At 36.0% G+C, this 27,466-nt stretch overlaps 3 protein-coding genes across 3 annotated transcripts; all 3 read right to left on the bottom strand.

Moving 5' to 3' along the window:
* Nucleotides 1–13,225: 13,225 nt before the first annotated feature.
* LOC145631186 (CRIB domain-containing protein RIC4-like) lies at nt 13,226–15,268 on the bottom strand. The gene is made up of 4 exons (XM_081683276.1): nt 15,149–15,268; nt 14,158–14,300; nt 13,879–14,016; nt 13,226–13,738 (listed from the first exon to the last, which is right to left on the bottom strand). Exons 2-4 carry the CDS (start codon nt 14,279–14,281, stop codon nt 13,491–13,493), a joined length of 510 nt encoding a protein of 169 aa, XP_081539402.1. The 5' UTR covers nt 14,282–14,300; nt 15,149–15,268; the 3' UTR covers nt 13,226–13,490.
* Nucleotides 15,269–16,150: 882 nt separating this feature from the next.
* LOC145631185 (leucine-rich repeat receptor protein kinase MSP1-like) lies at nt 16,151–21,510 on the bottom strand. The gene is made up of 2 exons (XM_081683275.1): nt 21,412–21,510; nt 16,151–19,999 (listed from the first exon to the last, which is right to left on the bottom strand). The coding sequence occupies exon 2, from the start codon at nt 19,964–19,966 to the stop codon at nt 16,163–16,165; it is 3,804 nt and encodes a 1,267-aa protein (XP_081539401.1). The 5' UTR covers nt 19,967–19,999; nt 21,412–21,510; the 3' UTR covers nt 16,151–16,162.
* Nucleotides 21,511–24,740: 3,230 nt separating this feature from the next.
* LOC145633227 (uncharacterized) lies at nt 24,741–26,647 on the bottom strand. The gene is made up of 2 exons (XM_081685496.1): nt 26,430–26,647; nt 24,741–25,965 (listed from the first exon to the last, which is right to left on the bottom strand). Exons 1-2 carry the CDS (start codon nt 26,645–26,647, stop codon nt 24,741–24,743), a joined length of 1,443 nt encoding a protein of 480 aa, XP_081541622.1.
* Nucleotides 26,648–27,466: the final 819 nt, after the last annotated feature.

The raw sequence follows: 27,466 nt of genomic DNA, 5'->3' as shown, positions 1-27,466 counted from the left end.
ATTTTTTTTTTTTGGAAACCTAATACTTCTTCCGTTCTTTTTTTATTGCACCGTAAGGGATTTCACGCTTGCCAATGCATTACTTTAGCTATCAATATCTTCGATTATACTTTTGTAAAAATTATAAAAATTTAATATTTGAAAAGTAGAGTTCGATACGAATCTAACTAGATCCCACATGACTATATTTTTCCTAATGTATAAATCACAAATGATGGTCAAAGAAGATTAAGTGAATAGTGTAAAAGTCCTAATAATGCAATAAAATAAAAACGGAGGAAGTATGAATTGAAGCACCTGATATGAAGCACTAATAAGCTCCAATTTATAGAGTACATTTCGGTTGAGTAATTGTCATATACTTTACTAAGTAACTAACCCATTATTGTATCTGTGGCTTCCATTTATGGAATACAATAAATTTCTATTATCATATGGATGTTTTTCATTAATTTTAACTACCTTAATTTTGGGAATTACTTCAAGCACCAAGATGTTTATTTAAATAAAATAATCATTTTTGTCTAAACATCTATATCCAAATGAGGTTAACATGTTTGAATTGATTTTTAGTTCAATTTTAAAATTTAATTTCAATTGTGTAATTGGTTATGAGTCATTATACCAAATTAGAAACTTTATTTTGGATCTCAAGCACAAAACTTTATCATTTAGTAGATGATATGACATTTAGACTCCTACTAATGCCAGCCACGATTAAATTTTCCAAAGTAACGAGTACGACTACTAAGTATATAGCATCAAAGATATCAAATAGACAAATACATGGGTTTTTTAAAAAAAAATTATTTTTATTTAAATAAAAAAAAAGCCAATTGAGGCATTGGATCTTATCAGCCATTATTAACCACAAAATAAATAATGTCTACCTTTGTTTATTATTATTATTATTATTATTATTACTAGATGTAAGCCCGTGCGATGCACAGTTTTTAAATATTTCATTTTGTATATTTTTTTTGTAGTTTCTTAATATTTTTTGTTTTTATTTTCTATTCTATTATTTTAACATTGATTTAAGGTAAAATATTTTGTTAATTTCGGATAGTTAGATAAAATCATTAAATTAAAATATATTTTTTAATTTCTAATTATTTGTTAAAATAATATAAATCCTAATGTAAAAGATAATATAAAAGATAATTTTTGTTTTTTTTCATAATTTAAATATTATATTACTATTTTCTGTTTTCAATTCTCAAATTTCATTTGTTAATTTTTTCTTAAATGGCGACTGAAAATTAAAATTCTAAGTTAATTATAAATCTAATTTTTCATCGGTCGAAATATTACTTTTGCTTATGTGGCGTGCGATGCACGAATTTTTATATACATTTTGTATATAAATATTTTTTTGGTGATCTCTTAATTTTTTTCTTGCATTATAAGTTTTAAAATTTTATATGAAAGTATCCTATCATCAGGGTATTTTTTAAATATCAAAATATAATTTTTAGTTTTTTAAATAATATAAATCCTAATATCTAAATATAATTTTTAGTTTTTTAAATAATTAAAATCCTAATAAATTACTATTTGTCGTTTATACCTACGTGGAAAAAATTTTAAATTTCATTCGTCACTTTTGTTTAGGTGGAAAGTGATTTTTTTAATTCCAAAATAAAATAAAAATCTAATTTTTGATTGGTCGAAAATATACCTTTTCTTATGTGGTGCTCCCAATGCTTTTAATTCTAAAATAAAATAAAAATCTAATTTTTGATTGGTCGAAAATATACCTAATCTTATGTGGCGCTCCCAATGCTCTCCAAAAATGCCTACTTTATTTATTATTATTATTATTATTATTATTATTATTATTATTATTATTATTATTATTATTATTATTAATATTTTTAATCTATTTGCCTTTCATATTTTCTGATACACATAATTAATCATCTCTATCTATATCTCATATTATGTCATTATGTATTATGTGTGAATATGTACGCGATTTGTCTCATTAATTTGTGTGAATTGATGATCAAGGTTTAATGTGCTCTCATTAATTGTGACATTTTAAGTAGGTACAAACAAAGGGAATATTATTATCTTAATTTTCAAAATACATATGATCAAGATTCCTTTTTTAAAAAAAAATAAAAGAAATATGATCAAGATTTCTATTTTATTTAAAGATAACATGGACAACGTCAAGACAATCTCTTTTTTTTTTTTTTTTGACAAGACGATCAAATTATTTTAGTATTGTGTGACAACATTTTATTTAGGGCTATATAGAATGAGTTTTAATTATATGATCAAGATTTTTTTATTTATAAATAACATGGACAACATCAAGACGATCAAATTATTTTAGTATTATGTGACGACATTTTATTTAGGGCTATATAGAATGAGTTTTATATGATAATTAGAATGAGTTTCCAATAATATAGAATGAGTTTTACGTCTAGTGATACATGTATACTTTATCTGGATAAGAAAAAATGAGAAAAAGTAGGGTGTCAATTATCATAAGATAATGCTTATTAGCTTAGGTAATTTTTTTCCTCTTTTGGTTTATAGATTTTTCTATATATAGTTCTTGAATTTCAAATTGATGCATAAAGTGTAAGATATTTAATGCTTTGTTGTATCTTTTTTTTTTTGAAGGAAAGGTGCTATTAGATAAAGTTTAATAATTACATCCCATTGGTTCTAGCCGGTACATCACCAGCAAAATTACGAGTGCGATTAACAGCTACACAGTTAGCATCATTTGCAAGTCTAGAGATACATACAGGGGGGGATTAATCAAAATACATTTTTCATTCAGCACCCCTGATGAGCACCTAGCTTCCTTCGCCAAAATGTCAGCCACTCCATTAGTACTTCTCTGTTCAAAGCGCATAGCCAGCGGGTGGAGCTCCTGTAGCAGGTCCCTGCAGTTTGTAATGCAATTAGAGTTGTTAGCAACAGTCTGATGTTGTGTGATTTCATCAACTACTCCTTTTGCATTTGAACACACAATAGCATTTTTCCATCCTTTTTCTTTAATCCACTGCAGACTTAGTTCAATAGCTTTTAATTCAGCATCATGACTTGAGGGAGCATAGCCTTTCCAAGTGAAACCTTCCACCCAATCTCCCAGATTATTGCGGCAGACTGCAGCACATCCTGTCTGTAATGTAGCTGGGAGGAACGAGGCATCACAGTTGATTTTTAGCAGTGAAGGGGGAGGAGGAGACCAGGCTATAGCAATGGGCTTCAGACTTTCTGAAGTATTCCTAGAGTGGAAATACTCAGAAGCAGCCCAGGAGCACTGGCGGACTGATAGGGAGATAGGGGAATTAATTTTAGAGAAGATCCAATCGATTCTCCTTTTCCAAATATGCCATATAGCAAAGCAAAAAGTTACATCCCAAGGAATGTCATTTGAAATTGTGTTACACTCCAGATTTTCTGTGAGCCAGTTAGACCAGGATAGGTTTGGTTGGATAATTTTTGGACAAGGCATGAGATTCCAAAACTCTTTGGCTCTAGGGAAAGCTCTAAAGATATGGCTACAAGTTTCTTCCATGGAAGGGCAAAAGGGGCAAGCTGAATGAATGTTGGGGATACGGGAATGGAGATTTGAGTTACATGGAATTCTTTCCCACAACAGCAGCCAGATGAAGAATTGAATTTTAGGGAATGTGGGTGCTTTCCAAGCTCTATTCCAGGTGACGTGGCAGAAGAGATGTTGGGGTTTTGGGTTAAGTGAAGGTTCGAATCAGATATTTGTAGGATCTCTGGTCGAGCTTGGTGTGAGTCAAATTTATTTTTGAAAGTCCACAAGGAGAAAGAAGAATCTGGAGATGTGGAGAGGGATGTTGTAGAGAGCAGCCAGAAGAGAGCATCAGGGATGGGAAAAGAGAGTAGCAACTCCATTTGTTCTCTAGTTTGAGAGCTTAAGGAGGGGATATCTCCCAATTTAAGGGGTCGTAGAATTGGTCCAGTGAGATAGTGACGCAGAGGTTTGTGAAAGAGCCAATTGTCCTCCCATATATCTATGAGTTTACCATCTCCAACTTCCCAAGCTAAACTTCTCTGAAAAATATTCCACCCCTTCCCCACCCCTTTCCAAATGTATGAACCTTTATGAAAAGGAGTGGGATTGTTTTTGTTATCAATGTATTTTTCTCTTAAGATCAAAGAAGCCCATCCCCTATTATTATAAATAGCCCAACAGAGTCCAGCCAGAGAGACAGAATTAAGATGATCATGCTTAATAAAGCCTAGCCCACCAAATTCTTTTGGGAGACAAAGTTTTTCCCAAGCAATCCAAGATATTTTCCTTGAACCAGATTTCCCCCCCCCCCAAAAAAAAAAAAAAAATCGAGAGCAAATGGAATCTAATTGTTTGCAAATATATTGGGGAAAAAGAAGGGATTGCATATAGTATCTTGGGATGGCTTACAAGGTAGATTGGATGAGGATGGCTCTTCCTGCCTTGTTCAAAGACTTGGCTTTCCACGAGGCTAAGCTTCCCCCAACCCTGTCTATTATGAATTGGAATTTCCTTTTTGAAGGCTTTTTTGATGATAGAGGAAAGCCTAAATATTTGCCTAAATCTGAAGTGGCAGTTGTATTTAGAGCCTGCTCAAATTCATCAATCATAGCAATTGGAGTATTTGGAGAGAAAAAAATGGAGCTTTTATCATTATTCATTTTTTGTCCCGAGATTTTGAAAAAGCGAGACAGAGTTGCTGATAGGGAAGATAGAGTCTTTCTATCAGTTTGACCAAAGAGAATAATGTCGTCCGCGGAAAAAAGATGAGAGATAGAAGTTTTCCCACCTCTAAATCTGAACGCGCTCCAATTATTGCTCTGACACTCAAGATGTATCATCCTCGAGAAGAATTCCATGCAAATTATGAAAAGGTAGGGGGAAAGAGGATCCCCCTGCCTTATTCCTCTAGAAGGAGTAAAGGAATGGGATAATTTACCATTTATCAAAACAGAGGAAGAGACTGAAGAGACGCAACTCATGATCAAATCAATGGAGTTTCAAGAGAAATTGAAATAGGAGAGGCAATGTCGAATAAAACCCCATTCTAATCGATCATATGCTTTTTCCAAATCAATTTTAAGAGCAAAAACTCCTTTTCTCCCCTTCTTCTTTCCCATGGAGTGAAGAATTTCGGATGCAATTAGAAAATTTACATCCGTTCCTCTTCCTGGGAGGAAACTATTTTGATTAGGGGATATGAAGGAATTAAGAAGAGGTCGAATTCTATTAACTAAGATTTTTGACACAAACTTATAGCAAGAATTGACCAAACTAATAGGTCTGAAGCTAGAAATTTTGGAGGGATTTGCAACTTTGGGAATCAAACAAATAACAGTCTTATTTAAAGTAGGAGGTATAGTTCTCGAGTTAAAGATGGATGAAGTGAGATCGAAACAGTTTTGGTGTATTGTATCCCAAAAGTGTTGGAAGAAGATCGCATGAAAGCCATCTTCTCCTGGCGCTTTTAGAGGACCCACCGAGAAAACCGCATTTTTCAATTCCAACATAGTTGGAATTGAAGAGCAGTCATAGGATTCCAATGAGACAGGAGCCTCAGGAAGATCAATACTTTCCGAAGAAAAAAGATTGACAAAGTAAGACACAATGTGATTTGTTATCTGATCAGTTCAGTGATCCAATTTCCTACATCAGACTTGAGAGAAGAGATTCTATTATTGTTTTTGCGAATGGTGGAAGAAAGATGAAAGAATTTTGTGTTTCGATCCCCACTATCTAACCAGGCCGTTCTGGCTCTGACAGCCCAAAACATTTCCTCCTGTTCAAGAAAGAGATTTAACTCCTTGTTTAAGGATATCTTGAGGTCAAATAGAAAGGAACTTGAGGGATCAGCTTCCAGGGCCTTTTGGGCCCCTTTGATTCTTGCCCAAGTTCTTCTAATGTTTTTGTGGATCGATCCAAAATTATTATGAACCCAGTTATTAACAGACTTAGTGAAAAGGTAGATTTTCTCCGGGAGATGGGCCTCTATTTGAGTCCAACTATGAATAACAAAAGGGTCAAATTCCGGATCCGACAACCACATGGGTTCGAACTGGAATAATTTTTTACCCGGGAAAGATACCCGTTTTTCGAGAGTTAAGATAATCGGATTATGATCCGAACTCATGCGTGGCAGATTTTGAACCAGAGCATCCGGATATTGTTGGATCCAATCTGGGCTGGCCCAAAATCTGTCAAGCCTCTCGAAAATGGGCTGGGTTTTTCTTTTGTTAAACCACGTAAACTTATGACCTGTATAACCAAGATCAATTAAATTACAGTGGTTCATCGTATCTTTGTATGCTCGCATTTGAGCAATGGGTTGGGGATTCCCTCCCCATTTCTCATAAGCTTCACAAATATCATTAAAGTCCCCGCACATTAACCAAGGGTAATTAACATTTGGGGCTAAAGCAATCAAATCATCCCACATATCTAGCCTAGATTTACAGCAAGTGCTAGCATAAATGGCTGATAGAAAGAAAATGTTTTTGTTATTCACGTGGATGACGATGTGTATAGCACGCGGTTGTTTGGAGACGGTGATGATGTTGTTATCTCCACTGTTCCAAAGGATCAGAATTCCACCAGAAAGACCAACAGGGTCTACCACTTCGAAGGAGTTGAAGGGGAGGTTCTCAACAATATCCTCCACTCCCGGTTTGTGAACTTTTGTTTCCGTTATTATAACTATCTCAGGCTTGTGATCTTTTAGGAGTTGGCGTATGTTACGCTTGAACCCCTGCCTGGCAATCCCCCTAGCGTTCCATAACAGAATTGACATCCCCGGGTGAATGGAGGGTAGCATTGACCTTTCCCTCTTTGTTTCGTAAGCCGCGTTGTTGTCGAGAGTGACATAGCGTTTCAGAAAGCTGCTGAATTTCTCTAGGGTGTTCGTCTTGATTTTTATTCCAGCCATCCCTTGGGTTGAGTTCCTCTTTGTTCCCCACGCACAGTGCAATTGAATTTGAATCGCCTCTCTTACAAGCCGAATCCACTTCACATTGTTTGTTCCCAAAAGGTGTTGCGCCAGTAGCCATTCGCTTGTAATTGACAGCGCCTTTCTTTCTCGCGGAAGCACGGGTGGAGGGTCTGACACAAACTGAAGCTCCCACGGCATCGCCATCAGCGTGTATTCCTGCTGCAATTGCGCTATCCACCACTTTAGGAGGATACCCAGGGGTTCGTTCATCATAGTCACGTCCGCTAGAGACGGGACATGCGCTGGGATGAGTCTTCTTGGGTCTTCCGGGTCCCCTACCGCCAGATTTTGGAACATCGGAGGAACCTTTTCCGGTTCTAGTAGAATTTCGCGGATCACCCCCGGAGTGAGGGAGTGCCAATTTCCCAGAATGCCCCTCACATAGAAGGATTGAAGGTTGAACATCGTCTCCGGCATCCCGAATTGAGGTTTGGTTGAGGTTATGATGTTCCTTGAGGCGATGGGAACAACCGTGACTGGATTGGGGTTTCTCATGTTTGAAATGCGGCGGCTGATCACCGCGCGAGAGGAGGAGGGCTTGTTGTTGTTTTATTTTTCTTTTTCCATTGTTTGAGTAAATTGGAGTGAAGAGGGGGGGTGGAGTGAGGTAAGAAGAGAGGAGTATGGAAAACCGAGATTTAGGGAGGAAGGTGAACCGTTGATTATCAAAGCGCCGGTTAACGAGAGAGGAGGGGGTAAGTGGAGTGGACATTTGATGAGACAACTCCCAAAAAGGCAGCAAAGTTCATAAGGAACCTTGGAAAGGAAAAAAGAAAGATTTTGGAAGGATTTATTTCGCTGAAAATCTGAGTCAGAAGAGATTTGGGGTTCAAGGGTGTGGTACCTTGCCACGTCATCTGTAAAAGAAAGAAGTTGGAAACTATTTTTATAATTTTGGAGGGAAAGGTTGTTTGTAGTTGGGTAAAGACCAATAGTCTTTGAACAAGATTTCTTGGTTTTGGAAATAACCACCCACTCCTTAGAAGCAGGAGCTGTGATCGAAGGTTCTGGGTTCGATGCTGGTTTGAAGAGGGAAGGAGTTTGATTTTTTCCATGAGGGGGAGTAGGGGTTGTTTGCTGAGAAGGGGTGTTGGGGTCTCTATAGAGTAGATGTTGCTTAACCTTGCCTAACCAAATACAATCCTTTATGGCTTGTGAATCGTCAACAAGTACTAAAATTTTTGCCAGACGTAATTGGTTGCGGCCTTTGGATGTATCCATTTTGATGAATTTCCCCAGGGAATTGCCAATTTTGGTGAGGAAACGAACTGAGTGAAATTCAGTAGGTAGTTCCGGTAATTCAACCCACAAAACTGATTTCTTGGCAGTTGCTTGAGAAGGTTTGAATCCTGGAACCCACTTAGAGATGGAGATGAATGCTCCATTAACGAACCATGGTCCCAATTTGAGCACCCTGTCAAAGTCTTCTTGCGACGAAAATTTTATGACAAAGAAGCCTTTTTCTAGAGGGAAGGAAGAAATGACTGACTTTGTTTTCCATATTTTCTGTAAAGACTCTATATAGAAATCAGTAGAGAAAGATTTCCCATATGGTTTGGATATGATCGCACAGTTCCAGTCCGAACAGAGTGCTGCATACTCAGACTCATCAATTGGGATGAAAATCTCCTTCTCATCATTAAAGGATGCAGGAGGAGTGGTGGAAGCTGTGTAGCTCAAAGAAAATGGTTGAGAAGATGAAGAAAGGATGTTTCGATAACTCTGTGTAGCTCTTTGTGGGATTGTTGTAGTTGTAGTGGTTTCATTGCTAAAAACAGCAGAAGTAATGGAGGTCGGGGCTTGGACTAGATTGGGAGTTTTTGAGGTGGGGGAGTGGTTTTTTATGGAGGCGGAGGTTGAACTAGCAGAAATGTTTGGAGGAGTAGGCGTTGGTAGAAGTGGTGCAGAGGTGGTGGTTGATCCTGATGGAACAGTGGGAGGTTTTTGTTTGGAAGGAGTTGGGGACTCTCTCTCACTAGATTTCTCTCTCATTTCTCTTGGTTGACATGTACCTTAATCTCCTCTTCAGCTTATTGCTACTGTTAAAAATCGTAATTTAATTTCCTTATGATTTGTTGTATCTATACTTGCAGAATTGCGCATGCAATAAATCAATTATGCCCCATCTGCTGCTTTAAATAGTAAATTAGTGTGTAGGCCGGGCGTTGCACCGGTTGTTACTTTAATTAGACCTTGTGATTATCAATTATATACATTTATGTTCATGTATTTTCATATTTATAACATAATTTATGATTGACTTAAATGGTTAAGTAACTATATTTCTTATAAAAGGCTGGGTGTTCAAATCCCCTTATCATCGTTTTTTTATATGAATCAATAATCTAGTTGGATTGAATAATGATGATGTGGCATAATGAGATATGGAGTAGGTGACGTGGCGTGGTCTACGTGGCACAGAGACGTTTTTAGTAACGCCTTTTTATATATTAGTATAGATAATATACGTTTCAATGACTTTTTTTTACTTAAATTTAATTTGATGGTCATATATGATTATATTCCTATAGAAAATTAAACACGAGCTATAAAGAACACATATTTCCCAAAAGTTATCTTGCATGTTTGTTTTAAAATGATTTGATGTACTATTTCTAAGCCAGCCCACCCATGCTCACATAGAGAGGCGTCACAGTTGATCTTTATAGTTCCATGACTTCCATCAGGTGGAGTTTTCCAGATCTTTGGCTGCTGCAAACACGATTCTTGGCACCACCATAGATTTTCTTCACAATTGGTCTTGGCTGCACTCTAATGCAACTATCTTGGGTGCAACAACACGCGGCCCGATTCGCGCGGCCCAAACCAAATTTCTTCAACAGCCCGCCCAAACAACATGACTCCCTATAAAATATGAACATTTAGTAAAAAAATATGAACATTTAGTAAAAAAATTAAGAACACCTAAAAAACAATGAACATTTAATAAAAAAATATGAACACGTAAATAAAAATGAACATTCATTAATAATAACATGAACACTTAGTACTATGTACTGAAAATTGAACATGTAAAAAAAAAATTATCATTTAGTGTATTAAAAATGAACTTGATTATTATATAATTATGAAATTGATGGACAAGTCCTTAAAAATGAACATTTAGTAAAAAAAATTATGAACATGTAAAAAAAAGAACAATTGGTGATAAAAAATGAGCACGTTAAAAAAATATTTGATAACAAAAAGTAAGCACGTCAAAAAAAAAAAAAAAAAGAATATGTAGTATATTAAATATGACCATTTATCATACAATAATTGAATAGTTGAACCATTCCATATAAAATGAACATTTCATAAAAATATATGAACACTAAATAAATGATTTTGAACATTCAATATATTAAAAATGAACACGATTTCCATATATTCCATATACATTCATATTCATTGATAAAAAAATTGTTAAAATATGTTCATTTTTATGTATTAAATGTTCATTTTTAGTGTACTAAATATTCATTTGGTACTGAATGTTCAATTTTACAATACTACGTATCCATTTTTTTCCCAAAAAACAAATAACAGCAACTCAAAAAATAAAATAAAAACCGTAATAACAAAGAGATTCATAACAAATGCAGCAACTCAATAGTTCATCACGAAAATCAAATTCATCGCTATTATCAGTAACTCATCAATTAAATCAATATTTATAACAAATTCAAAAATTCAATTGAGGATAATCTAATTCATCAAATTTATCAAAAAAAATCAATTGAAATCTATCCCGTAAAAAATCACAAAATCAATTTCAATTTTAACCAAAATATAATCTAATTAAACTAATTAATTAGAAATCAACAACATAAAAACTAACCTCCATTGATGGTCTCTTCAAGAATAACAATCAAACCCAAAATAATGTAACAAACAGAGGAAGAGAAAGTGTCAAATGGAGAAAAAAGAGGAAAAAGAAAATGAAAGAGGAGAGAGGAAATGAAAGAGAAGAATGTATCATAAAAAAAAGGAAAGAAAAACTAAGAAAAAGGAAAGAAGAAAATTGCAGGAAGAACATAAAGAAAGAAGGAAGATGAAGGTACGTAGCATGTGTTTTATTAATAACAAAATGCGTTTTGTGGGTGTTGCAGCTATCTTGGCTGCATTAGAATGCAGCCAAGAATTTGTAGAGTGATTGAGACAAAGCCCAATAAGCAAGTGGTGCAGGTCTATGTTTAAGGATTGCTGGTTTGCATTTTTGTAAATCTAGAGGGATGGGTTGATTTTATTAGGAAAAAAATATATATACTGCTGGAATCTGGTGGAATTTTCAGCACTGAAAATCATTCATGTCATTTACAGCACCCAATCCCCTAAGTTCATCCACTTAAAGTTCGTGTTATTAAGCACACCAAAGCAATAGTTTGTATTGTTTTAGTCAATTTTGCCTATTTAAAACCAATTAAAGAATAAGGATATAAAGATTAAAGATGGTAGCACAAAAATAAATACGTAGTAAATAAAATAAAAAATTAAAATGGAAAAAAAATGCATGTTTATTTTTAAAGTACTTGACAAACATTGGTTTATCACTTTCTCGTAATATTGATGTTCCTTCCTGTTGTGCCCTATGTAATTCGACGACTGAATCTCAGGATCACCTTTTTCTTTTGTGCCCCTTTTGAAGGGATGTTTAGTCTTCTCGGCTGTCAGTAACTTGGTTAATTGGACACCCCATTTTTGGCTTTCTGCTTCTTCAATCCATGACCTTTTGTGCTCTTTTAAAAGTTCTTCTCCCCGTACTATTCCCAAAATTGTCATTATGTTGTGGAGCCTTTGGAAAAGCCGTAATGCAGTTTTTTTTTAAAATATTCTTTTCCCACTATTGATATTGTCTTCTGTCGTGCATTTTCCCATTTTCAAGAATGGCAAGCCCGTTCTCTTATGGATAATCTCAGTTAAATGTTAATTATCTACTTATTGAGACGATTTTTACAAGTCCTAGAAGACTATTTTTTTCTTATGTATAGTTCACAAACATTGGTCAAAGCATATTAAGTGAATAATGTCAAAATCCTTAATGGAGCGTTTTAAAAAAAAAAGGACTAAAGGAGGGAGTAATTATCTTTACAATATTCATAAGTGTGATTTTAAAGATAGGGAATCAGGGATGCATGTGCTATGTAAGTATGTAGGGCATGTTCTCTTCAGCTTAATTTCAGTTCGATTCAGTTTAGTTCAACTCCAATCAGTTTAGTTCAGTTCCTAATTTCCATCTCTTATAAACAATTCATTTCAGCTCTATTCAGTTCAGTTCAGCTCCAATCAGTTCAGTTTAGTTCAGTTTTGTTCAGCTCAATTCAGTAAATCGGAACAAATCCGTAATGTACACTACAAAAATTGAAGTACTCCATTGATAGTTGGTCATGAAAAAGTCAACACTAGGTTAATTTTCAACGGATTGGACCTGGGCTGGCTGGGTAGATCAGTAGATGTAGTATAAAAGGGGTAATAGTCTCAAAATAAACCCTAAATCCAATTTTCTGAAGACACTGAGGCAGCCAAGACTTATCAGTTTCTGGGTTGTCTTCAAGTCTTCATTCTTTCATTCATCTGAAAAAACTTAGAATCGGAGACATAAACAATCCGAGTCATCTCCAGAAAGCCTTTGCTCTTTTTAGTGAGCTTTGTGCTCGCTGTGATGCCTACATTCGACTTTTAATCTTCATTATTTTGTTTTCTTTTCAATGAATTTTTTTATGCAAATAAATTGTTTTAATTGGTGTTAAAATTATTTTGGTTAGATATCTGTTTTGGGTAGTTGAATTTCATATTGGTGTTTTTTTCTAGGTAATTTTTTGTTGAATTTGGTTGCATCATCAATAAGAAAATACTAAAATGTTTTTGCAAGAACCAAACTTTTCATTAGCAAATGTTTTTAATTTAGATAAATCATCAATAACATATTTATAAACTTAATACAGAGTATAGCATTAGCAATGTTGTAGCAAAAATTAACAGATTTTTTATTCAAGGGAGGTAGTTTATTTTGGGTTTTTAATGATTCTAATGCTGGAAATGGTGAGTTGATAGATAATCAGAATACCTGAATAACCCACTTGTGAATCCTGCTCAATCGTTTCAGATCACTGATCTGATCACAGTTCTGAGTCCTCGAGGCGAACCGGGGATGGAGAGTGGGATCTGTAGTGTATGGGTGGTGTATGAACAGAGCCATGGATAGTTAACATAGATACTGAAAATTACAATATCTGCCAAAAACCAAAATGAATCTAGAATTTGGACTGTAAGATTGATAAGTTCCAAAACTCAGTATTACATACAATCTTTCGGACGATTTAATGAGCTAAATTAGTTGAAATCCATACTAGTTAATCAAACTGAGTTATGAATTTCTGTTTCTATCACATACATGATACATGTAGCATTAAAAACAAATCAATAAGCCTATGATTGTACAGAAAAGAAAGGCAGGTATTTTTCTTCCCATAGGGAATGACTGATATATCAAACAGGTTTTTCTTTAACAGCAACACCTGCAGCAGCAGCTTGCTCAGCCATTGCAACCTCGAATTGTTTCAATGAAATTGATGGGAAAGAGATGATTTCTGAAGGGGTCAAATTTTCCCAGCCTTTCGCGTCATTAGAAACTGTAGTAGAACCATCCCATCCTATGTGTGTTAGATGCTTTACATCTGTTGGAAAGCCTATCTCCAGTTCTTTCTCTTCTTCGACATCCATCTCCTCCTTGTATACTAAGGAATCACAGCAATCAGTTTCACAACAAATTATTGTCTACAACTTAGTTTTTTTAAACACTTTCCCAAACTGTTGTCTAGCTTGTGTATTAATGAAAACAAATTTTGTTCTTGAAATTCTTTTTTTTGTAACTTACCAAAGAATTGAGAAACAGTCTTCAAACTTCTGATTAATCTTCTAATTCCTTGGGATAATTTGGACTTCGGAAGCTTGAAGCTAATCGAGTTCATGGTTTTCTTGGTGATGGGTAAATCATTTTGCTTGCCTTGTCTACCTTGGAGAACATATAAAGCATAATTCAAGTCAGAGAAACTAAACTGGTATGATGAGCGCAATTATCTCATAGGATTAGCATAACCAATCACATGATAAAAGAATATGGACTCAGGAATGAGCAAAGGGGTAGAGTTCGTACTATTTAGAACAGCACCGTTAGGAGGACTTGGAGACCCAACAGCAACACTTGAACGAGAAGAGCAACCGAAGGAAAAGGGAAGAATTATCCATCTCTCACGCCGTTCCTTCATGTCTTTACTCATTAGTGACTTGATAATAGTACTAATTAAGGAGATGCAAGAAAGTATTAGTAAATCGCACTTAAGAAAGCTCTATTATGAAATATGAAATTTGAAGTGGCTGAAAAATGATGCTAGTAGTTTCTTGGTTAGCCTTAATTATCAAGGTAGAATCATAAATCATGCTACGTGTGAATATGTAAAGTACAATCTGAGTTTGGTGCAGAGACACAAGCAGAGAAAATAAAAGAGAAAGAACCATCATGGAGTAGTTAAATTAGTTGGTGGAACTGTGCTACTCAACCAACTAATTGTTGATTGATAGTCCTTATTTCTAGCTATTTTGTCGTTTAAGTAAATATGATCCCACTAAATCAATTAATTAATTTAATTAAGCACCACCTTTTTCTTTTTCTAGTTGACCTAGCCACATTTTCATAAAAATAAATATATTAGGATAATTTCCGAAGTGTTAGGTTATACAAAGTATAATTAGTCGGGTTTTAGAATGATTAGAAGTAGGTCGACTAATGTCTAATAAGGTGGGGAAGGATGTTGGAATAGGTGAAGTCAATTGCAAGTAAAGTTCCTGGATTTAAGGTTCAAAAGAACACTCAAGTATGCCTTTGTTTCTAAGAAGTGGAGATGGTGACCAAAACTTCTGTGCAAAAGAAGCCAGAACAGGGGATTGGTGGCTTTCTAAATTTTGATTAATTACTCTTACAAAACTCTCTTTCAGCAGTTAAGCAAGAGATTCAACCAATAGCACGGCAACAATCCACAATTCCTACTTTCTGTATTACAGGTGAGATGCCTCAAGCTCATAATACAAGTAAAACCCTCATACATATAAAATAAACTTGCAAATAATGTTGCTATCGATTTTCTTACCTTTTTTTGTTCTTGCTGTAATCGCGTTCCACATTAGAGTACTGATGTTTTCTCAGTGTTTCTCATTGCAGCAGCATTTACCACACCAGCATCAGTAGTGTAGATCGCACACCCCACAGACACCCTGGCCCTGCAACACTCCCAGTGATTGTTTTCTACAGGTATCACTTAATATTCCAAAGTTCTAAGCTCAAAATCCTTTCATTAGAAATTTTCTTGAAACTAGACACACAACTCTGACCTGTGCAAAGGATGCAGCCTTTGAACCAGGTAAATTAGAGGCAACCACTGAACCACATCCATCCTTGACAAAGCTTCCTTGAGCATCATCTCAAGTCTTGTAGGGATGGATATTTTTCCAGGTACAGGAACCACCTAGAGGGTGGAAAGCATTCCAGCTGAGAGTTCAGATGCACAGCTCGATTATATTATTCGGTGCAAGCTCTGAAATGCAACTGCAACTAATGACCCATCTCCAGTGGCATATAGAACAGTGACAGACTAGCAACAGGATGGCTTTTTTACCTGTAATTCCACTGCACATGTTAAAAAAAAAAGTGAAACAGATCCCAGCAGCAAAAAGTTCTTCAATTCAGACTAACAAATGCAGCTGATTATACATTCTATTAATGTAAGCACACACAGCTATTTTTAAGTAGATAATACTATTATCAGTATGTCCTTTTCTTTTCTTTTTCTTTTTTTTTTTTTTTTTTTGACATGTGACTATATCAGTATGTCATCACTAACAGAAAAGGCAAAACAAACAACTTCTAAAGCGAAAGTGGCAAAATATGAGACAAATCTTCTAATCAGGACTTCAGATAAAAATGAAGTAAGAGAAATTTCATTAATTGGTTAAGATTCCGGAATAGGGGCGTGATTTCATTCAAATTGAATGCCCCAATAAATTTTTTAATTCTCGTCATTTATATACAGATCCTAGCTCCTAGCAAACTCAGCTTCAGATTACAGTTCCCAACTTACACTACATATGGGAAATTATTTTTCCTTCTAACTCTCAATTTTAATCTCCTTCAACAGCTTGACAACTTCAAGCATAGTAGGCCTCTTAGCAGGATTATCATTGGTGCATATTCGGGCAATGCTGAGGACCTGCAACATCTGACGCCTCCACCTTGCGACAGATGGGATGTATGAATCGAGCACCTCATCTTCTCGATGGGTGGCCATCATCACCCGAACCCAACCAACCAAGTTACCACCCTCGATGTCAGCTTGCCCTGTTGGTGCCCTACCAGTGACCAACTCCAGCATCACCACACCGAAGCTGTAAATATCACCTTTAGTTGTTGCCACCATAGACTGTCCATACTCAGGAGGTATATACCCAAATGTGCCAGCAAGAATGGTGCTGACATGGCTCTCATAAGCACTGATTATTCTGGCCAGGCCAAAATCCGAGACTTTGGGCTCAAAGTTGTGATCCAGTAATATGTTGCTGGATTTGATGTCCCTGTGAATGATGTGAGGCACAAACCCATGATGCAGAAAGGCAATGCCCCGGGCAGTTCCCAAACAAATCTTAAAACGAGTGGGCCAATTGAGGGCTTCCACTGCATCAGCTCGGTTTCTCAACCACACATCAAGGCTCCCATTCTCCATGTATTCATACACTAGAAACCTTTCCTCAGCAAAGACACAATACCCAAATAATGGAACCAGGTTTTCATGTTGAACCTTTCCGATAGTCTCCAACTCGGCTAGAAATTCTCGATCACCATGAAAATGTCCTCCATTAAGCCGCTTGACAGCTATGGTTCGCCCCTCTGGCAGGGATGCCTTGTAAACTGTACCGAATCCACCATCACCGATTATGAACATCTTGCTGAAGTTGTCAGTGGCTGATAATATATCTGCAGGGCTTAAGCGGGTGAGAGAATGCTCAAAAGTAGCAATATTAATGCTCAATGGCTCCTTTGACTTTTTACACATGAGCTCATCATCAGACCGCTCAGCTGTACTTACAAGCTCACACTTTTTACAGTCACGAAGGGCCACTTTGTGCTTCAATATCAGATGTCTGCCCACACAGATGACCAGAACAATAAGGACAACTAAGACCCCTATTATAATACCCCAAATAGGGGCTTGTTTCAAAGTTCGTGGAGGGCCAGAGGCTAAGCATGGTCCTTTATGATCAGTGCAGGACTCAGGCACAATTCCCAGAAATCTGTTGGCAGAGAGATTGATAAAGGAGAGGTCTTCAATGTCACAGATGTTGCATGGAACATAATTTCCAAAATTGTTACCAGAAAGATCTAGGTATGTCAAAGCAGCAAGGTTTGATATAGAGGGTGGAAGGCTTCCTGTCAATGCATTGTTGTGCAGGTCTAGAGAGGAAAGGGTGGTTAGGTTTGAAAGGGAGTCACAAAGGGGGCCAGAAAAATGGTTGTTGCTAGCATTTAGATGTACCAGCAAGCTGGCAGATGCCATGTGGCAAGGGACAGTTCCTGTAAGGGAATTTGCACTGATATCAAGGTAGCTAAGGCTTTCAAAACTGAACACAGAAGGCGGCAATGAACCACTGAGAAAGTTCCATGAAATATCCAGCTCAGTTAAGCTAGGCATTGACGAGGACAAATTATCTGGAATAGAGCCAGTAAGCTCGTTGTGTGAAAGGATAAGGCCCTGAAGTTGCTTCAATGTGAACATTTTGGGTATGGCTGGACCAGTTAAATGATTGGAGGACAAATTCAGCAAGCTCAAGTTAGAAAGACTAGATAATTCAGAAGGAATGCTTCCATTCAGCTCATTATTGTGTAGTAACAGCTCCCTAATTATAGAGCATTGACCAATTGATGCAGGAATTGGACCCAAAAACTTGTTGTAGGAGAGATCAAGCATGCCATAATGCTGAGTGAACTCGGAATCTGGCAAGGGCCCCTCTCGGAATCCAGAGCAAATCTCTTCAGGAATGAAACCAGATAAGTTATTCCGGGCTAATACCAAATTATCCAGCAGTTTCAATCTTTTAATGGATTTTGGAATTTGACCAGTAAGACTGTTTGAACCAAGATCCAAGGATACTAGGCTTGTGCAGTTGAAGAGCTCCACAGGGATCTCTCCTGTTAGCAGGTTACCGCGCAGAGAGAGGTTGGTCAGGTTCCTCAATCTCCCAATGGCAGTTGGGATGGTCCCTTCAAATAAATTATTGCCTAATTGCAGTCTCTGCAATGTCTGAACCTTGGCAAGAGCTGGAGAAATCACTCCGGAAAGCAAATTGTTGTCAAGAATTAATCCTATCAGAGATTTTGACTCCCATAACTGATCTGGAATCTTTCCTTCAAATCTGTTCTTTGACAATGCCAGGGTGATGAGAGGAAGATCACCTAAGTAACCAGGCAACTCACCGGAAAGATTGTTCATCGACAATGTCAAATCACTTAGACCACTACAATTTCTGAAGGTATTCTCAATGCTTCCACTGAAATTATTGTTGGACAATGACAGGGTACTTATTGACTTTGCATTGCATATTTCTGAAGACAACTCACCAGAAAGCATGTTAGAATTCATGTCAAGGAACATCAGTTTAGGCAGATTGAGTGGTGGAATAGACCCTGTGAAGAGGTTCTCAGCCATATTTATAGATACTACTTGCTTCCAGTTGGAAATCCACCTTGGGATCATCCCTGATAAGTGGTTAGACTGAAGCATTAGAGATCGAAGGGAATCCATCCCAGCAAGACCATCCGGTAAAGGACCAGAGAAAGAATTAACGGAAAGATCTAAATCAATCAGCCTTTTGCAGTTACCCAGTTGTCTAGGGATGTCCCCACTCAACCCCGCATTTCCAGCAAGAAACTGCTTTAAGCTGGTCATTTTTCCAATGCTTTCTGGCAATTCTCCCACAAAAGAGTTCTGTCCTATACCCAGGTAACCCAAGTTTGATAGCTCAGTCAATTCTTCAGGTATGGCACCTGTAAGTCTGCAGTTCTGGACATTAAGCAACTGAAGTGCCTTGAGATTGCCAACAGATGATGGTATTACTCCACTAATGACATTGCCCATCAGATTCATTGAAGTCAGATTTCTCAAATTCCCAATATCAGTCGGTATGGTTCCACTGATGGAATTCCAGGAGAGATCAATCCTTACAAGGCCTGTTAAATTTCCTAACCCAGAGAAGATAGGACCACTAAATTTGTTGTTACTAGCATCAAAGTACAACAGACTTGCAAGATTACCCAAACTCGAAGGGAGGACACCAGAGAAAGAGTTTGCACAAATATCAAGTGACTCCAATTTTGAAAGATTTCCAAGCTCTGCCGGAAGATTCCCAGAGAGGAAGTTTTCCTCAACAGAAAGCTCCATAAGATCAGTTAGAAGGCCAATTGATGAAGGCAAGTTACCAGACAAGTTGTTTCCATCAAGTACAAGTTGCCTGAGATTTTTCAGGTTGGACACTTTTGAAGGTAGAGTTCCAGAGAACCCATTGCCACTCAGGTCCAGAATCATGAGTTCCTTGAGACTCCAGACATTATCAGGAATAATGCCATTGAACCCACACTGACTGAGATTAAGATACTTCATTTGTTTTAGCTCCCCTATGGTACTAGAAAGAGGAAGGTCTAGCGGTGAAGATCTACAAGGAATACTAAGCCCAAGGATGTCCGAGCCTTCACATACTACACCTGTCCAGTTACACACAGGAGACTCTGGGTAAAACCAGCTAGGAATCATTTCTTTTCTCTGGATTAAACCCTTCCGTAGAGAAGTGACTATCTCAATATCACTGGAACCATTGGCTGCACATAGCATAAGCAGCACTAAAACCAGGCTCTGAATCATCATTCTATACAAGCTCAATACTTCAGAGTAGCATCCCTGCATATGCACAAAGTATCATATTAAAACCCTATAAAAATGGAGGATACGTTATATGAAATATATACAAATTTAAAGGTAATTCATCATCAATTTTTCCACCCTCACTATACTACCATTAAAGAGTTGATAAACTCTCAAGAAAGGCACTTTTTCTACTCTCTTTCGCATCCTTACCCCAATTTCTACTCTCAGAAGTAAAACGTCAACTATAACACACTAATGTAATTATATTACCCACCTTAATTACATATTAAGAACACAAACCCCCACTAATCTTTCAAAATAAAAGAACCAAAAAAAAAAAGCACAAACATGACAACCACATTCCAACAAAATTGTGAAAAGTTCATGAAAATTTTCAAGAAGTCCAAAGTTGATTCACCCCTGAACCAAAAATCACAAGAACAGTGAAAAAAAAATCTTTTTGGACCCCCACACTTCACATTCTCACCTTAGCCCCATCACGGGTACCCCCACTAAATCACTTTTAGTACTTGAGAAACCCATTTTTAAAAATTGATTACTATAAATAGAATGTTCCAAACCCAGGATTCATAGTTCATAAAAATTGGTTCCAATTTTTGAGCTTTATCCCTAATTGTGGTCCCAAATCATCCCCAAAATTAAACCCTAATTCATTCTACTTTTTTTTTTTCCTTTTTAAATCAAGATAATTAATGTACTGTAGGTTGGTATTAATCAAACTACTCCCATTGAATTCTAGTACTGAAATGCTGCAAACTTCAACCACTTTACTAATACATGTATAGTAGTACAAAAATTCCAGCAACAAACAACCCAAATTAAATAATCATAAATTAAGAAACCTTAAAAAATTACACATTATAAAAATGTAGCTTATATTTTATGCAAACAAACACACGAAAAAGATTTTATGCAATCTTTTATTATATAGAGTAATTAAATTATTTTAATAGTAGCACACGCAACCATCCAATCCATTAGCTACAAACTCTAAGCTTTATTCCATAAATAAAATATTCATCAAATTATTTATTTAATCCATACAAAATCATACAGTAATATATTAAATGCAACTCTACCTCCACCAATAAGCATTAATGTATTAATAATATCAATTGACCCGTAATTTTATCACTAAAGTAATATTTACACCGATTGACACGTGATTTGTGTGTAACAATCAATCGACCCATGATTTTATTGTAAATTTAGCCATTATAAGATAGATGAGTATGATATAACAACAATTCCATACTAGAAAATGACAAATTAAACGAATTAAAGTCATTAACAACTTTGAAAATGACAAAAAACATCTGAACCAACAAAATATGGGAAAACAACAACAATTTTGAATAACTTGTTCCAATATTCAAAATTCATATAAAAAATTCTAAGAAATAAAATTGTTGAAGAAGACAAACCTGAGTAGAGTAAAGCTTAGGTTGGTAATTATCCGTACAAAAATGGGAGTAATTGGATTCTCTCTCTAGAAATGTTGAAGAGTTTCTCTCACTAGAACGGAAAAAAATGTTGTTGAAGAAATGGCCATTATTATGGTAGAGAAGAAGGTAGGAGGAGGGGAGAAACGACGTCGTTTTAGAGGGTGGGACCCACGAGAAGTAGGGGGTAAGCGTGGTGCAGAATGCGTGAGTGAGTGAGTGAGTAGCAGAGTGAGTTAAGAGAGAGAAAGAGAGAGTTGGTTACTTCCAAATCTTCTGCAACGATTCAGAGCATCTTCATTTTTTGACTCTTTCTCATTCTTTGGTTTTATTCAACATTTTTTGTATGGGTTAGTGAAATAATTGGGTAATTTCGTGAATTTACAAATTTTAAATACAATAGTTTGACCGGATATGGTTGAATTTTAACCAATATTCCCTCTATACTAGACTTGATAAAAAAAAATATTGAACCGAATCGGGCCTTAACATGATATGTCATGTCCAGATTTGCAAAAAAGTAATAGTAGACTTGTCAAGCCAAAGCGGATTTTTTGGGCTTTTTCAGGTCGGATTTGGACTTTTAGCTAAAAATGCGTTTTTAGGCTAGCATAACTCGCACCATTTTCGGGCTGAATTAGCGGGCCGAACCAATTTTGATCACCTCTACTCTATACTCCCTTTGTACATACTTAACACGCCAGATCCAAATAGGCAAATACTCCAATTCTTACGAATAATCAATTCTGTATTTTTGTTTTTTTTTATTGAAACGTTTCCTGGACATGAATGTAAACCTTTCAACAATAATATATTTAACTATCGATAACATGATGATATAGTAGAGGTGGTTTTGCCACGTTTTGTTCCTCGAAGTTTTTATTTTTGTTTTTCTTGTTTGGGGCCTAGCCCCTCGTATTCACACACACACACTGACACACACACACACACAAAACCTTACTCAATAGGTAAATATGCATCATATATAAATCAAAATAAGAAGGAAAATTTGCAAATTGCAGCCATTTAAAGTTCGTATTTTGCAAATTACAGCCATTTAAAAAAAATTGCAAATTGCAACCCAAAAGTTCATATAAATTGTAAATTGCAGCCTGATTTAACTTTTTTGTTGGTTTACATCTCAAAAAATCTTCGATTAAGGTTTTAGGGGTCATTTTTGTTCTTAGGGAACCGAATTGAGCTCGGAATTAGCAAAAAATAACGTAAGTGCCTCGTTGTGCGTAACAAAAATATATTGATTTTGTGGAAAACTGTGAAAATGAGACACTTACGTTATTTTTTTGCTAATTCCGAGCTCAATTCGGATCCCTAAGGGCTAAAATGGCCTCTAAAACCTTAAACGAGATTTTTCGACATGTAAACCGATGAAAAGGTGGAATTGGGCTGCAATTTACAATTTATATGAACATTTGGGCTGCAATTTGCAATTTTTTTTAAATGGCTGCAATTTGCAAATTTTCCAAATAAGAAAGAGGTCAGGGTAAATACCTTGTGTATTAGCATGAGTCAATATACGAGTAGTTCAATTCTAGTTTAATCTGTACTGTATTTCTTTAGTATACCATGAATCCATGATATTCAAAGAGGTAATTACTATATGAAGCAAATATAGTATTACGACTATTACCTTACTTATATAATCTGCTAGGTTTTTGTATATTTCAGGGTGTACCGTTTTATAATTATGAAAGCATTATACAAGCACAGGATTTTCTCGTGAAATAGTCATGCTTATTTGCCATTAACATTTAACTTAACTAAATTGCATTATCAGCAAAGTATAAAACCGGATTCCACGACCCATATCCAAATTAATTACGAGTAATTGAATTTGTTTGATTGATAATGGAGTATTTTCTAAATGACTTGAAAATGGAAAGCGTGGAAAATGACCGACATTTTAAAGATGTATTGAGATGAGAGAAAGCTGGTCTTTTATTTTTTTTCCTCAATCCCAAAATATGATGTATTGAGAAGAGATAGACCACAAGTAAAGTAATAGAAATAGATGGCTAGAACATCAGATTAAGGGATTTAAGGCTAGAAAGGGACAAGAAGAAGAATACAAATATTGCATGAAATGGTAAGGTGGCACCTTGGCAGTATAAGAGCTCGAGTTATTAGAGCTAAGTTGTAAACTACGGTGTTCCTAGCTAGCTATATAGATAGGCCATATATAGGCACTTTCTGATAGAGTATATAAATCAATTTTTATTTATTTCAATTATCATTTTAAGCTTTCAAATCCCATTTATTTCTTAGGCCATTTTAAAGTAGAATATTTTGCGTTGGGTATGGGTATAAGGGGATCCATGTTACATCCACATTTTAAGCTAGACGTGATAAAGTATATAAACAAATCATGGGCTTAAACCATCAACTTTGATGGTTGAGTTGGTCCGCTATCACTTCCGATATGATCCGTTGTTCATTGATTGAATGAAATTGCAGTACTACTTTTTTCAATATAGCAGTCCTTTTGCTTCCTTATTTCTAACGCATGAGTATGTAGTATTAGTAACATTATTAATATATTGGTAAGACTTCTGTAATATAAAGGAATGAATAACGAATGAAGTAGATGTTATTATATAAGCAAATTAAACGGAAAACTTATCTCAATGTTGTGTAGACCAATTGACAATTGCCGCGTCGCGGTAAACCACTGACCTAAAAGACGATTCCGCGCTACCCCGGTGCAGTAGACATCAAGCGGTCTCCCTCCAGGATAAGCACGGCGCCGGAATTTGTGTGCACTCACAAACCCGACTGGAACCAGAATACTTGCCCAAAAACCAAAGGAATATTTTTTTCAAAAAGAATAAGAGAATGTTTAATTTTTTTGTGTGTCTTCTAGTAGTCAAGGAAGCTTGAATATATGTAAGTAGAGAAGAAGGCAACGGCCAACCTTAATAAGTGGAGTATTAAGTGCCATTGACCAACTATTAAAATGAGTAATCAAGGAGGCAATGGCTAGGTAATAATAATTGATTATGAATGAGCGTAACCCCCGAAATATGAATGACATTCTCAACAACTTAATTCAAATGAATAAACCATGAATACAATATTCCAATAACAATATCCCATAACCCAATTATCGCTTCTCAAACAAGTAGTGCAAAACTACTCCGAAGAATAAACGACATAAAGCTTTGGTAAATTATCAAAGTGAGACTCTCTCTTTTATTTCCTCTCACCTTTCTTTGTGTTTCACTCAAGAACTTCCAACAGTAGATTGCACAACTAACTATTACACATTGTACGTTCTCTCCAATGGAGCAGATCAGCTAGAGGGGTTCATACTTAACGTCGAAATCGAAGTAATAGGTATTAACACCGGTGAAAATACCATCTGACAAAGTAGTCCTTTTGGTATCTCCGTTAGGCATATGATCAACCTGATCATACGAATAAGGAACATCACATGTTCCTTGTGTAGCAATTGCATTTACGATTGCTTTTTTCTTAGGTGGCACCTTGACAGCAAAAGAGCTTTGCACTTCCTCAGATTCGGACACAGATCCTCCCAAATCGCACTGTATCTTAATCTCTAAACCGATCTCTAAGGTCCCATTTGCAATGAAAGGGACTCCACCGGTAATGATAGCTTTGGTAGTCACAGCCCCAGATTTACTAGTATTCCAAGTCTTAGTACTAGTTTTCGTATAGGTAAACTGAAGTGTGTACTCTTGCTCATGGTCGGTTGGGTTGTTTGATACTCCTTCGGCCATTGTGAGAGGCCTGCGACCGTAGATCCTAGCCCTATCCCGATGAAATTCGAAAATATTGACTTCGCGTGCAAGTACAGGCTCTACCACTTGTAATCTACACTCTCTTGTTATAGCTTCTGAAGAGGCGATCAGGTAATCATATTCTGGCACCCACTTTTGCATTTTTAAAAAGTTGTTGGTGTATAGGTGGCGAAGAGCAATGGTATTGACATCGACCTTAAACACTGAAAACAAACACTTTGTGTCATCAGGATCTTCGCCGCCCTTATAATCCTTGTCACAAATTAATGTCTTTTCAGGCAAGATGCGGATAACATCATCATTGTGATAAAATAACGCATCCCAATAAAGGCCACTCTTAACATCATCATTCGTGACATAGATGTGGCCATCACGAGTGGTAAAGATTTCGTACGCATTGCCTGCATCCCCAACATCGTTAGAACTGAAGTACGGAACTTCGCATGGCATCGGAGAAGTCTTTAAATAGAGACCTTCTTGGTCCTTAAATGCAACATATTGAGGAAGTATAACAATTGTTCCGTAATCCACCACAGCAGACACGTCTATGGTGGTGGCAAGAGGTTCCAAGCACAAGTACATCTCACGATCCCAAGCAACATCACGTCTCCCTACATTTATTCCAAGTTGAATATGAACGAACTTCACTGTCTTCCCGTCGTAACTAACGTCGGCCCGAAACAATGTACAATTCCATGCCCTTTTGTCTTCCACCGGATCTCTTGATGTTGCAACTATCCAATTTTCGCTTTCCGATGACCTACATGCATGTTAAGCTCGTACTTCAATTCAACTCTTTACCTAATTATTTTATGTTAAGTTCAGATCGGTAAAAAAAAAATAAAAGTTCAACTCTTTACATACTTTATTGTTTTATGCTCAATTCATTACTACTAAATAACTTTAATTTTACAATGAAAAAAATTATTAGCGGTATGATAATAAAGATATGTTATATTCATGTCAGATCTTATTAGATTTGTTTCATTATATGTTTTTTTTTTTTTTTTTGAAAGATTTCATTATATGTTTTTTTTTTATAAGTATGATGATAAAGATATAGGCGTTTTAAAACACAACTTGAAAACCGTGCAAAGTCAAATGAGGCAAAAATAAAATAGGAACGGAGGTTAGAGGGAGCATATATAACAGTTTTATTTCCTTTTAAGACAACTGTACATGGCATCTAAAAACACTAAAGGATTGACAAAAAAAAAATGATACCTGACCCAATATTTGTTGTTATAGCAAGATCTGATATGAACTATACCATCTCCGGCAGACTCGACGGCAAACTTGGCTCGATCACTCACCACTTTATCAGTGGTATACGCAAGTTTGCCATCATCTTCCACGCCCAAATACTTGAATGGTGCACCACCGTATGTTGCTTTCAGTGCAACATACGTTGGTAAATGAACAATCGCTTCCAAGTTTGCCATCACTCACACACGTTTAATTTGCTTTTTCTTTTTTGTAGCTTCATTAAAAGTCCTATGCTATTTATAGGCAAATTTCCTTACTAATTCTAATACAAGTTCTTTACTTATTTATTTGGACGCGACTACTAGAAATCATGTTCGTTAATTAGTGATTAAAGTCTTTACTTATTTAATTTTGTCAACGACGCAAAGCCATTAAGCCAAAATTAACACGTTACACTGTATTATCATAACTCCCACGAGGCCACCACCCTTTATTTTTTAATTATCCTATTGTACATTTCAAAGCATTTTCTGTGGGATTTACCACCACATGTGGCCACTTTAATTTGTAAGAAAATAAAATAACTTATATAACTCTAACTTATTAAAAAAAAAAAAAAAAAAGGAGTATATTTTAATAATTAATAATTTAAAAGCATGGCTCGAGAATTATCTAGTGCCTTTTCTAATTTACTTCCTTTTTTATTATTAACCCGCAAGTCTGCAACGTTTGTATAACATTTTAGTCAATGTACATTGAGACAAATGTAACATGATCTTTAACTATAATAGCGAAATATATTTGAAGTACTAATTAGTAGGTAGAATATATGAATAATATCCAATGTAGAGATGCATGCTACAAGTGGGAAAAAAAAGGAGGATTTAATAAGCAAAAGGTGGCACAATGCATCACTTTTTTCCTAAACGTTGACATGATCTTTGGCAACACATTAGGCCAATTTGGTTAACCCCTACTACTCTGTCATCGCTCACCACCATTGCATCGGCTTCAAGTTGCGATTTCAAAATACATTCAAAACTCAAAACAACCTA

Source organism: Chenopodium album, chromosome 5 (genome assembly GCF_948465745.1).
Source record: "Chenopodium album chromosome 5, dcCheAlbu1.1, whole genome shotgun sequence".
NCBI classification, from domain to species: Eukaryota; Viridiplantae; Streptophyta; class Magnoliopsida; order Caryophyllales; family Amaranthaceae; genus Chenopodium; species Chenopodium album.
This window is presented reverse-complemented; position numbering and strand designations above follow the sequence as displayed.

Coding starts and splice junctions, on each gene's coding strand:
- LOC145631186 (XM_081683276.1), bottom strand. CDS start 14,281: ATGAGTAAAGACATGAAGGAACGGCGTGAGAGATGGATAATTCTTCCC. Junction 14,017..14,157: donor TAACGGTGCTGTTCTAAATA/GTACGAACTCTA, acceptor ATGTTCTCCAAG/GTAGACAAGGCAAGCAAAAT. Junction 13,739..13,878: donor GACTGTTTCTCAATTCTTTG/GTAAGTTACAAA, acceptor GTGATTCCTTAG/TATACAAGGAGGAGATGGAT.
- LOC145631185 (XM_081683275.1), bottom strand. CDS start 19,966: ATGATGATTCAGAGCCTGGTTTTAGTGCTGCTTATGCTATGTGCAGCC.
- LOC145633227 (XM_081685496.1), bottom strand. CDS start 26,647: ATGGCAAACTTGGAAGCGATTGTTCATTTACCAACGTATGTTGCACTG. Junction 25,966..26,429: donor AACAACAAATATTGGGTCAG/GTATCATTTTTT, acceptor ACATGCATGTAG/GTCATCGGAAAGCGAAAATT.